This window comes from Haliotis asinina, chromosome 12 (assembly GCF_037392515.1).
Source record: "Haliotis asinina isolate JCU_RB_2024 chromosome 12, JCU_Hal_asi_v2, whole genome shotgun sequence".
In the NCBI taxonomy this organism is placed as follows: Eukaryota; Metazoa; Mollusca; class Gastropoda; order Lepetellida; family Haliotidae; genus Haliotis; species Haliotis asinina.
The window spans coordinates 45,059,230-45,071,638 of NC_090291.1; the positions used below are offsets into that span (position 1 = coordinate 45,059,230).

Genomic DNA, 12,409 nt, shown 5'->3' on the forward strand with positions numbered 1-12,409 from the left:
AGTAAATGACATGCAATACACAGCCCTCAGCTGACTGGTTGAAAACACTGTCTGAGGCCATACCATAGGTCTTACTGCCTGGCGAGTTGCCAGGTCATGGTGACCTTAAAGCCCTGTCGTCATCGACAGGTGGCTTGCCGTTTTGAATTAAATATCAATTCGCAACATACCCCTTTTTACATATTACAAAGCGTCTTCTGTTTGCATTGGGGTGGGTGGTGAGGAGGTAGTGGAGGTTATGATAGCTGGAGATGGTTGTTGGAGGATGTTGAAGCGTGGTGGTTTGGAGTGGAGGAGGGGATTGAAGTGGTTGTTGGGGTTGTGGAGGTTGTTTGGGGTTGGGGTGGTTGTAGGGAGTCGTCATTGTTCTGGGTTAGGACGGTTGAGAACTTTCGAGATGGTTGCTGTTGATGTTGGAGGTTGTCGTTTATTGGGGTAGTTGTCAAAGGGGTGTAGGTGTTACAGAGTCTTATCTTTAAGGTAGTTTGAGTGGTGCCTGTGTGCGCGTGTGCGAGTGTGTGTTGGGGGAGAGAGAGATTGAGGGGAGTGTGTGGAGAGTTAGAGTGGAGAATGCGGGGAGTGTATGGGGAATGTATGGGGAATGTATGGGGAATGTGAGTGGCTGTTCTGGAGGTTAGATTGTGCATACAAGAGGTTGATTATTGTGTTTTCCTTACATATAGATAACACATTAAGAAAATAAGTTCTTATATAATTGAAGGTGAAAGTCAGATTTGGTTTTGTTTTGTTTTGTTTTGTTTTGTTTTGTGTGGTGTGGTGTGGTGTGGTGTGGTGTGGTGTGGTGTGGTGTGGCATAGCATGGTGTTAATCTATATATTATAAATTTATTCAGTTCAAACACTGGTCATTAATCATCATCACATTGATACATCAATAAATATTTGTCAATTGAATGGTTCCCATAGCAGCATAGTATGTAATAAATATTTCAACTGCAGCGAAAACCATGCATCTCTAATGTAAAGTACAATTGTCTGAGATATTTTTTTTAATTTTTTTATATGTCATTGATACTATCTCATTATGCTGCTGTTGTTGTTGTTCAAGACAAGTCACTTCTTCATTAGAATGGCACTATATTGACTCAGTAAAGCAACAGATACAAGCATCAACTGCAATTATTCCACATGTTCTGAATTGAGTAAACGAATTCAGCTACCAGAGGAAAAACCCACCAAGATATAGTCATGAAGCCAATCCAGCACACTTGTAAGCATTTGTTTAGGATATTTTTTTTTCTGTGTGTGTTATCACTGACTGTTTAATTGTGACTGCTGATAAAACATTCTGAATAATGAATAACTTCTTTTTTCTCTATTTCTGAAAGATTCCTGATAAGTCTACAACAGCTTACATATTTTAGGTTTATCTTGGGCAGTTTCATATTCATAACTTTAATGTTCAACTAACAGTTCTGGTATGTGATTTATTCTCTTACCTATATAACACTTTGTTAGTGTATTGTATGTCACAGCAAGGATTTTCAATCACAAATTCAGAAAGAACATGTCTGAAAAATTGCTTCAATATTTTGGAATAATTACTTCAAAGTAAATATCGTTTGATAAACTAAAACACTTTGCAAACATATTGACGATTCACATAAGGGCATCTACATTTGTACATCTATTCCTGTCTCATAAAAACATTTGTACTTTCATTTCAGCGTGTGTGTGGCAAATTCAAGGCGGTACCCTAAAGTGAATGTTTATCCAATGTTGTTTCTTAATGAACTGAATGTTGTCTCATGACAGTCTGCAATATTCCATCTGTGCCACAGTGCAAGCACTTTAATTTTGACCAGGCAATGATGCTAACTCTTGGTGTGATGTTCAAATGGCTAAATGACACATTGCCATGGCCAATGATCACTCAGAAAATTCCCATTAAATGTCCTGTCTTTAATGTCATGTTTCATGCCAAGATACTTTTGATGTTTGTTAAACAATGCTTTCAGCAATATTGTAACTATATGGTATCAGTCTCTATACAAGTCTGGACCAGACAATCCCATGATCAACAATATGAGCATCGATCTCAGCAAGCCTGACCACCCCAATCCCGTTTGTCACCTTCCTTGACATGAGTGAGTTAGTGAAGAGCAATTCTAACCAAGATCGTCACAACACACAAATACAATAATATACCCATCTCTGTATACTAGACACATATCAATTTATGTTGTTGTGATTCACTGATAATGAATACTTACAACAGGAACACATTTTTTATTCATGCCAAGGGTAGTGGTGTTGCTCAGTGGTTAAAGCCTCAAATCATGACACATAATGTCTGGGTTCAGTTTCCGAAATGGGTGGAAAGTCTAGCCCCTTTCTGTTGCCCTTTCAATGATATAGCTGAATCATTCTTAGAAGTGGGTATTCACTCACACCAGATTTCATTTCAATCAACTTCGCACATTACACAAAACAATCTGTGCACTTTGTTGTGGGTCATGTCGACCCAGCTTGTGACTGCTGCGTAATACACTGATGCCACGACACCCCTTTACGCTTGTTTTGCATAAATCATTACATGATTCTTGCTAATAAATACCCCTCATGGGTGTGAACTATATTTCCCGTATTGGTAGAGTCAAATGAGTAGTATGGTATGCTAATTCTTTTGATCAGCTATGCAGTGATAACTGTATGATGATTATTGATTAAAGGCACTGAAGCCATTCCTCTGTGGTCCTGAATAAGCAACACTCCCTGGGATGTAAGCTAATACCATGGAATGACAGTCTTCTGACACCTAGCAGGGAGTGAGATGCAGATGTGAGTGAGTGAGTGAGTGAGTGAGTTTAGTTTTACGCCACACTCAGCAATATTCCAGCTATATGGTGGCGGTCTGTAAATAATCCAGTCTGGACCAGACAATCCAGTGACCAACAACATAAGCATTGATCTGCACAATTGGGAACCCATGACGTGTCAACCTAGTAAGCGAGCTTGACCACCCGATCCTGTTAGTTTCCTCTTACGAGAAGTATAGTCGCCTTTTATGGCAAGTATGGGTTGCTGAAGGTCTATTCTACCCCGGGACCTTCACGGGTAGATGCAAATAAGAGTGAGTGAGTGAGTGACAAACCAGTGAGTCACAGGTGAGTGAGCAAGTGATACACAGACATAGTGAGTGAGAATAAATGTCATGTTCCACTCATTCCAACTTCCAGCTATAGTGCAACAAAACAGCCAGTATTGTTGAATGAGTGAGTGAGTGAGTGAGTGGTGAAAAAATTATTGTCAAATGCCCTGCTGGAGAGTTATTCTCGTGTCAGTCATGTTAATAATATCCACATTAAACCTTACCATTGTACAGTGGTGCCAAATTACTGATATGTTTTGATATAAATGAATTTTGATGATGACACAGAAATGTAATTGTTGATTTTGAAAGTTTACTTCACATGTGACCAGTTTTGAAAAAAGATTTAATCCCAAGTGAGTGACTGACACAATGACAGTGAGTTGTGTGACACTGAGTGAAAGAATGAATGCGCAAGTGAGCAGCACAGACACAGAGCGTGAGAGGAAATGTAAATGTGACCCCAATCCCCCACCCCCCAAATTCCAACTAAAAAACAACAAAATAAGCCTGTAATTGTTTGCAACTACGATACAACCAAACAGCCTGTAGTTTTGTCCAGACAAAATATATACTGTTATCTACGTACTTGGAGAAGGGCATCTATCACTCTCATCTGATTTGTCGATGCAATCTGTTTTTCCGTCACACAAATTGGCTGAAGACAAACATGTGCTTGAGTCACAGCGATGAGCACAATCTGAAACAAATGCAAAAAGATGCGAATGAGAGAAAAAGACATATATCTATGTGTGGAGAATATGGAGAAGTCTATATCGGCAATAAGAAGCAGAAAGTTTGTGTGGTAAAAGCAGACACACCTTGTCAGCTCACCCAACAAATTCTACGTATTTCAACCAGTAACCTCCAGGTGTTGATTTCCACCTGATCAAATCTGTTAGAATACACGCTATTATTTGTCTTGTTGAATTCCTTGCATAAAATAAACCTGTTTACCCAGAGCAGCCGCCTCTACTTTCTTTAACGAACAGAACTAAAATGCTCAAGGAACTCGTTGATCTGACAATGATTAATTTCTGTTGACAAAACCAAACTGACCGAGACAACCAAAAACAACATGTGCCATCAATTAGGGTCAAACAAGCATATTCTAAAGAGGCATTTGACGTCATGATATAACATGCACAGTCCTCAACAATCAAGAACATTACAAGTGAAAACAGACTTATCTCCCTTGGACCAGGAAAGCACTCCAGAGAAGCGTTATTCATCACTACACTTCACGTATAACTTCCTTGTCAAATTAAATAGGCTATCTTAACTTCTTGATAGAAAGATTCATATCTCTAGAAAAATATCTACTCTGTTTGATGAAGAAACTGGTGTTTGTAAAGATAAACAAAAACGTTAACCATCCATTTGTTTGAAATCTTCAAGAATTACGCAGCAAACTATAACCAATTTCATCTTACACAAAACCTATTTTGAAAATGATATCATGTACTTATATAAAGTTAACTTGGATACTGCTGACAAGTTAAAAGGTTTCAGTACAAGTATTTCAAACGGAAACTTAATAGTCTGATTATCCTAACTGTGATTGTAACTATATAGTTGGAATCCCGCTTATCCAGACCCTCGATGTCCAGAAAACCTTGCATAGTGAGCGAGTCCTGGGTTTCATGCTGCTTACAGCAATAGTCCTGGAATATCACGGCGGAGGACACCAGAAATGGGCTTCATGCATTGTACCCACGTAGGGAATCAAACCTGGGTCTTCAGCGTAAGGACTAAACACTGCACCTACTGGGTTATCCCACCACCCCTTGCATTTGGAACAATCCATACTTAAGTCAAAATATCCTCTTCCACAGGAAATCCTGTTTCCACATCCGGAAAGTATTTCTAGCTATGAACAATGGAAAATACTCAGGTTTGTGTCTTACTTACTGTACAACACAAACACCAGACAATGTTTGTTTTGTAATTAATCAGCATTCAGTAAGGAGGGTATCATGTAAACTAACGATCTGAACGCTGTCATAATATCTGTGATACATCTGGACTTGTGTTTGTTGTGACGTTTATTAACCTTGCTGAAAATTTCATTCCACATTGCACACCTTAAATTCAGGAGTGATCAAGCAAATCACATTTATTAATACCAACCTGTCGCACATTATCTGTAGCTATAAAATGGTGGATAGTTGATAACGGATGAAAGTATCATATATATCATACACTGACTTATCAAAAGTCAGATCTGTTAAAAGCTCGACAATTATATTCCAATATAATGTCTTCACAACAGAAAATAGCAACCACAAGGGAAATCTAATCTCAATCACTGATCAAGCTGCAAAATGGCATATATATCCTGCCAACAAACAGTTGTAGGAAAGTGTTATTCTTATAGTTATGTGTATATATAAATAAATACAGCAATAACTGCAGCTAAAATAACATGATACTGGAATATATTATTCCTAATTTAAAACTAGTTTCAGATACAACATGTAAAATTAGTTTCAGATTCAACTTATTTGAGCCATTTTGTTAGAGCACACGTTTGAGCTATTATATTATTTTGTTAAACAGAACTGCCAGAAGAGTGTAAGAAAACACATGTCAAGCTAATTGCTTTTTTGGCATAGTCTGGTTACAAATTTCACTTTTTTACCTGTATATGTTTGATATCATTCCATTCCTACAACAATCTCTACACTTCTCTATCCCAATGACATGGGACTGTACATAAAGCTTGGGTCAGACAATCCAGTGATCAACATCATGAGCATCAGTCTATGCAACATGGATAGAATGACATGTCTGAACCAAGACAGCCTTCACACATTGTACACATGTAGAGAATCAAACCTGGACCTTTGGCATGTTGATCAAATGCTTAACCACTAGGCTACCCAACCCGTTGTATTTTGTATTTTTAACTACTGGTGCAAATGAGTAACCATACAAACGTTCATTGGTCAGAAGTTGGTGAATATACAGAAAATTCTTCCATCCGAAATGCATTTGACAAAACGCAACTGCCCGCAAAAGCAATGCTTGACTGTACTACTGTCATGTCATCATGGTTTTAATAAACATACAACATTTCAACATTTGATGAACAGCAGATTGTACAACATTCAGTGTGAGTTTTAACAAGCCCTGACAGCTCTATACATTCAGGTCCAACACAAAGGCTTTTTTCCATCACTCACCCAGAAAAGGTCAGACATAATAATGAGATTAGATAAGAACATCCATAAACACAAACCAATTCTTCTTCAATTTCAGTTATCAGGTGTGTTCAAAGTGCAGCATGCTGTGCACTGATACTATCAAACAAACAAACACTTTTGTTAAAGGCAACATGGATACCCAACACCTGATGAGCAAGTAGATACGTGAGAGGTATACATCTATGACACAGCAGGTATATGATTCTACATCATACCTTGCAATGACTCTCAAATTTCATGTAAGTTTAGTTTTCTACGCCACTTTAGTGATATTAAAGCAGTATCACAGCAAGGGACACCGGTCTACACACATTGTACCCATCAGGCAAACTGAATGTCAATCTTCAATGTGACGAGAAAACCCCACCATCCCTAATGAGTAAGTGAGTTTGGTTTTAGATCACTTAAACAATATCAAGGTAAAGTACACCAGCTGTGAACATTTCTTGAATCAAAGATGTCCTTAACAACTCTGCTCCAGAACGTCATTAACCTCTAAAACACAGACAACCTGTGTATGTCACAATATGTAAGAAAAGATATTATCTAGCCTCATGTAAGAATGTCAAGTTGTGATTGGTCCACATGACACTGATAAAATACCATGTACATCCATCACGACGAGTTTAAAAGTCGTATACTCCCACTGCGAAAGTCATATCACCCCGCTACGCCTCGGTGATGATGCGAAGTGAGAAAAGCGTGCATCGACAAGTCTTAAGTAACGTGCGATGCACTGAGGTCAAACAATCAACTGGTGTCAACATGGCAACATTCGATGCGTGTTGTTTTGTTTTGATTTAGTGAAAACATTCAGCTAGATAAACACGTTATCACATCGTGTCGAGGGAAATATGGGGTTTTATCCCCGTCTCCGGCTCGGGGAATACAACCTTACTGGGGACTGATAAAACCCTGTATTTCCCTCGACACGATGTGATAACTTATAATACCACTCAGACAGAAAATAAGAGTCATGGACCAGGGGTCGATAATATCAGCAACACATGTAAGGTGTAGGATAACAGGCTATCTGCTGGGACAACTATCACCTGGCACTCTTACATACTACCGACCATGTGAACTTGTCATCCGCTAACAAACACACAACAGAGGGCTGAGCACTATCCTACAGAATACTCAAAATACTTAGTTTCAGGGATAATGATCATCATACTTTATTAAGATTTTCTTGGCAGCATCTTAATTGCTGTGACCAGATATTATGTTCGGAGCTAAAATGGAGAACCTAGCAACCTTATCTAATATTATGTACACATGTACTCATTGAGAGTACATGGGTACTGAGAGCTGTTGAGAACACTTCTGAGTGTCATCCTCCACTGATCAACGTGTTCAACACTCAGTCCTACCTGAAGTCAGGACTGTCAGTCTCTTTCAAAAACACAGGATGGAATTGAAGGATATGTTTGCAAAACACAACAAACTGTTATGAGCAGTAAAATCCGGCCATAAACAGATTATTTGCAGCATCAAATGACTGCAAGACATTTTTCATAAAACCATCATATTTGGAAAAAAAGAATGTATTAATGCACAGTGAGTATGTTTTCTTTCGCCTCTTCCAGCAATATCACGACAGGGCAAATGGCAATCAAACATTGTACCTATGAGCGGAATCAAACCCTGACCATCAGCGTGACTAGCAAACTGTGATTCATTATATATCTTGCGTATGTAGCATCTAGCATCTAATTGTTATAATAAAGATCATCTATGTGTATTTCTACATCTTTGTAGATTTTATGTTCACATTTGTAGTTTATAGAATATTGCCAATGTTCTGTAATGGAATGCTTCATCTTATCTTATCTTTACCACTAGACTAGACTACCACCATCACTCTACAGAGGAAGACAGACATGGTTTAAACTTCATACAAGCTTTACATTTCTTGTCCAGTAATTGCACAGGTTAAAAGTATGTGTAAAGAGTTGCCAGCGAGTTGGAGATTTGAAGGTCTTTCTCAAATCCATGCTTATCACACAAACTATGAGAACTTAAAACATTACCCCATCCATGTGACAAATGAAATCAGATATTTAGACTGGTGAATGAGTTTGATTTGATGCCACTTTTAGCAATATTCCAGCAACATCACAGCGGGGAACACCAGTAATTGGCTTAACACGTTGTACCCATGTGGGGAAAGGAACATGGGTCTTGGGTGCGATAAGCAAACACTTGGCTATCCTACCCCACCACCCCCAGATATTTAGATGTTTGATAAAAAATATCAAATACCAGATGTACCACTTGTGTTTACCTATCCTCTGAAAACACGAATAGCTGCAACATTAAAATCAAATATCACACTGACGAAAGACAATTTTCAGCCATGATATGTGTTAACTGCTGACATTCAAAGACATTGAGATGTCCCTGATGCAGGAAATAGCTTTCAGTTGCCTTGAAAGGGTTGTGTTTTTGCAACAATGATCCCCAAATTACAGTTAAACACAACAAATATGTGATACCTGCCTAAACATCCTGGTGTGAAGCCAATTCTGTAAATTTTTCGTCAACTACCTATTTCAAACAATCAGCCCCGATGATATTGTTACTGATATGCTGCTTTCACGACAAAAAGTACTGCCCTTTGTCATAAAATCACCTGCGCTTGAATATGTATAACAGAAGAGATAAAAAAAGTATTAGCATTGTGAGTACTATCCCTCATAACACGATGTATGTTCATATACAAAAAAAAATGTTGAAAAACACTTTATGCAACAAGAAAATATTACAAACATATTTTTAAGATATTTCAGTTTTGTTTCTTTGATGTTAAATGTCACTTTCCGCAATATTCCAGCTATGAGGCAGCGGACCATAAATAATTGAGTCTGGACCGAACAATCTAATGATCAACATCATGAGCACTGATGTACACAATTGTGAGGAAACAGAAATGAAGGAATCCAACATGCACAATTTCCCAGACAAGCAGAACTGATTTATGGGTCATTCTGCGTCAATACTCAAGTTGCTCTTAATTTGACCAAACACAATTATCTTATCTCACACATAAATGTTGCTGTCTGATTGGCTGAGCGCTCCTCTGAAATTTTCAATGTACGAAGTGTACAAGTGAGGTGCACTCCAATACACCCTGCTGCCAACAGCAACTCATTTGGTACTTCATGGTAGTTACATACTTTTATCTCAAATAATATTAAATGACACATGATGCACAGAAATTACCGATATTTTGTGAACGGAAATAAATGGAATCTGTTTTTCCCAGTCATCCAAAAAATGTAGCAATGGCTACGAAAACATTGGACTCTCGTTCCAATAAATATTGACGAAAAGTTCAAATGTAGTCCCTGTGTCCATGTGAATATTGATAAGGGGAATCACATTACAGCCACTTTACCAAGATGATACCTATGGGGGAAAAAACAGCAAGATGCAAGATTCTAATCATTTGATTCATACAGGTTGGCTGAAGTGCATGACACGATACCCATGCCTCCAACCGTACAAACTTAACATTGAGGTGTTGGGTAAGATATGTACATTGTTCAACGGTCCCTTGGGGACCATGGGTTAAGGTACCCTCAATGTTTGTTTATGTTCCCCACGCCCTTTGGCGAACAACTTATATTCCAGCATTTCTTACCTTGATAGAAGTCCCACTGGCGGGAATATAGGACAGAAAGTGTAGAGGCAAGCATGGAGATTCACATTCCACCACTATTCATCCAAAGCAAATTCAACTACACAATACATTCAAGTTGCCCTTTGGATACCAGACAAATGTCCTTGTAAACAGAGGATATCAATGTAAATTGCAGCTTGTGACAACTCAGTATATTCCTCTTGAAAACTAGAAGAAATTGTTTCAACAGACAGTTTAACAACTCAACTTGACGAATTAGCAAAATTCAATTAAATTTCAATCATGCTATAATTGTAAACATTAACACTTAGAAAAAAGACTTGAGATATTTCAATATCCTTCATATGGTCAGTATAATGTTCAAAGTTTCCAATTTGACCCCTTCACACAGCCTGGAAATTGTCAAACCAGACTTATTCATCACATTAACAACTGAGACTGACCTGATCACACTGACACTAAGTCTTCAATCACAGTTCCACATAAAACTATGAATAAATCTGTATCATGTGAAAGGGAACCTTACTAAGTCTGCTCAATTTTTCACCAGCAGGCAAGCCAGACACACATTAGAGAACCAGAACTATTTGTCAAATTTATCCATCTGGCCATCTATTTGTCTGAGCAACATTAGAGCCAGACACACTAATTAACAAGTCATCCACGAAACAGACAAACTGGTCCAGGTTTGTCATCAAAATGTCTTGGGATTCGCCTGCATTCATAAACATCAAACCAGCTTGTCCAACACAGAGCCACAACATATAATGTCTCCTTCCAGATCAGTCCCTTGTATCTATCAGCAAATCTGATCAAGAAACTACTTCAGTCTCAGCAAAGTATGTTCTGAGTCACTAATTAATTTTGCAAAATGTTAACAGTGTTCTAGACATATCCTCAAAATCCCTCAGCAGAGATGATTTTCACTGCATCCTCCTCAAATTGGACAGACACACATTTCAGAGTCATTCATCATCCATGTCAGTATGTGCCGTCTGCCACTGCCAACTGTCGCTGTCGTCTGACATGTGGGTCTCGACTATCAGTACACTATCTACTCCAGACGTCCATAGTGTCAACCATTATCTTAGCATGTAATTCTCCCATCCACGACCCTCCACAAGCCAGTCTGATCCATGTTGGATGAAGCTCCTATCTCGGTCGCCAGCACAGCCACATGCTTCTTCTCCCATCTCCCAGCCACTAATAGTACAGGCAGATAGATCTACATAGGTGTAAAGTTCAGTTGGTTTTCCCGACTGCCAGCCCCCTCACTCCCCCTGGCGTAGAATCTCCAGTCATAACAGACCAGCCTAGGCCTATCATTCCCTGAATATCATTCACCAGGCCAGCACATGCACAACCCTACTGTGACCTCACATGCTCACCAGGATAGTTGTCGGTGGTAATATAACGTGGCACTTTGTGCATACTCAACACTGCTTCAAGTAATCCGGTGAAACAACTCACTATAAATGAAGCATGTGTTTCATCTTAGATGCTGTATCGGATTACATTATATCTAGCACTTGTGTTGCTATTCTACTGAAAAGATTTCCATGAATGTATGTTAATTCCTTTGTTTTCGTAGATTGTTCCAAATAACAGGGATATGAACAGCATTACAACCATGAATTAAATATGTAGGATAAAAAAACAATCAGATCTGAATTAACATGACAGTCTGCGCAGTTGTGGTTATTCTTAAATAAGCTACTTAATGTCTATTAAAGAGACGTGAGAGTTCAGATGGCTACATAAAGTCACTGATAGTTTGGAGATGTCATATTCAAATACACACCTGACCTATTTCCAGATTCATTTTTGTATATCTCAAAGAAAGATGTTTCTATCAAAGATGGAGCTGTATCTTAGAATTCAGTACTACTATGAGACTGGCACACATTCCACATTATAACAAGTGAACAGTTGTGATATGCGATGCTTCTTGGATTCACAATAGTATGAAATACAACAATATCCCCATCTTTGTTTCTTGTTCACACTCAGCCATAATGTGGTAATCTGTTATCAAGCCTAAACCAGATAGTCCAGTGATCAACATCATGAGCATCAATCTACACAACAGGCACATCCTTATCACCGAGTATGGTTTTATGTCATCTTTAGCAAAATCCCACCGATATCAGTAAGGGGGGAACACAAGAAATGGGCTTTACACAATGTACCCATGTGGGGAATCAAATCCTGGCCTCAATGTGGCGAGTGAACGCTTTAACCACTAGGCTACCCCACCACCCCTTATCCTTATGAAATTTTGAGGAGAGTACATGTGTGTTCTATTTTTCCCAGAAATAAAAAATAGAAAACTGCAGCAAGAACTAAATACTGTCACGCTAAACAGCACAAGCAAGCCGTCTGAAACCATATCTGTTCACAAGCTAAATTCTGTATTGATGTCTAGTCTCCAGAAACCACATCCGAA

The 12,409-nt window shown here is 38.6% G+C and overlaps 1 protein-coding gene across 3 annotated transcripts in view; it reads right to left on the minus strand.

Moving 5' to 3' along the window:
* LOC137258176 (uncharacterized) overlaps positions 1 to 12,409 on the minus strand; it is a 186,237-nt gene that overhangs the window by 9,239 nt on the left and 164,589 nt on the right. For all 3 annotated transcript variants that reach the window (XM_067795752.1, XM_067795754.1, XM_067795753.1), the window contains one exon: positions 3,701 to 3,811. In XM_067795752.1, coding sequence (XP_067651853.1) covers positions 3,701 to 3,811 — 111 coding nt within the window. The remainder of the gene's footprint in view (positions 1 to 3,700; positions 3,812 to 12,409) is intronic.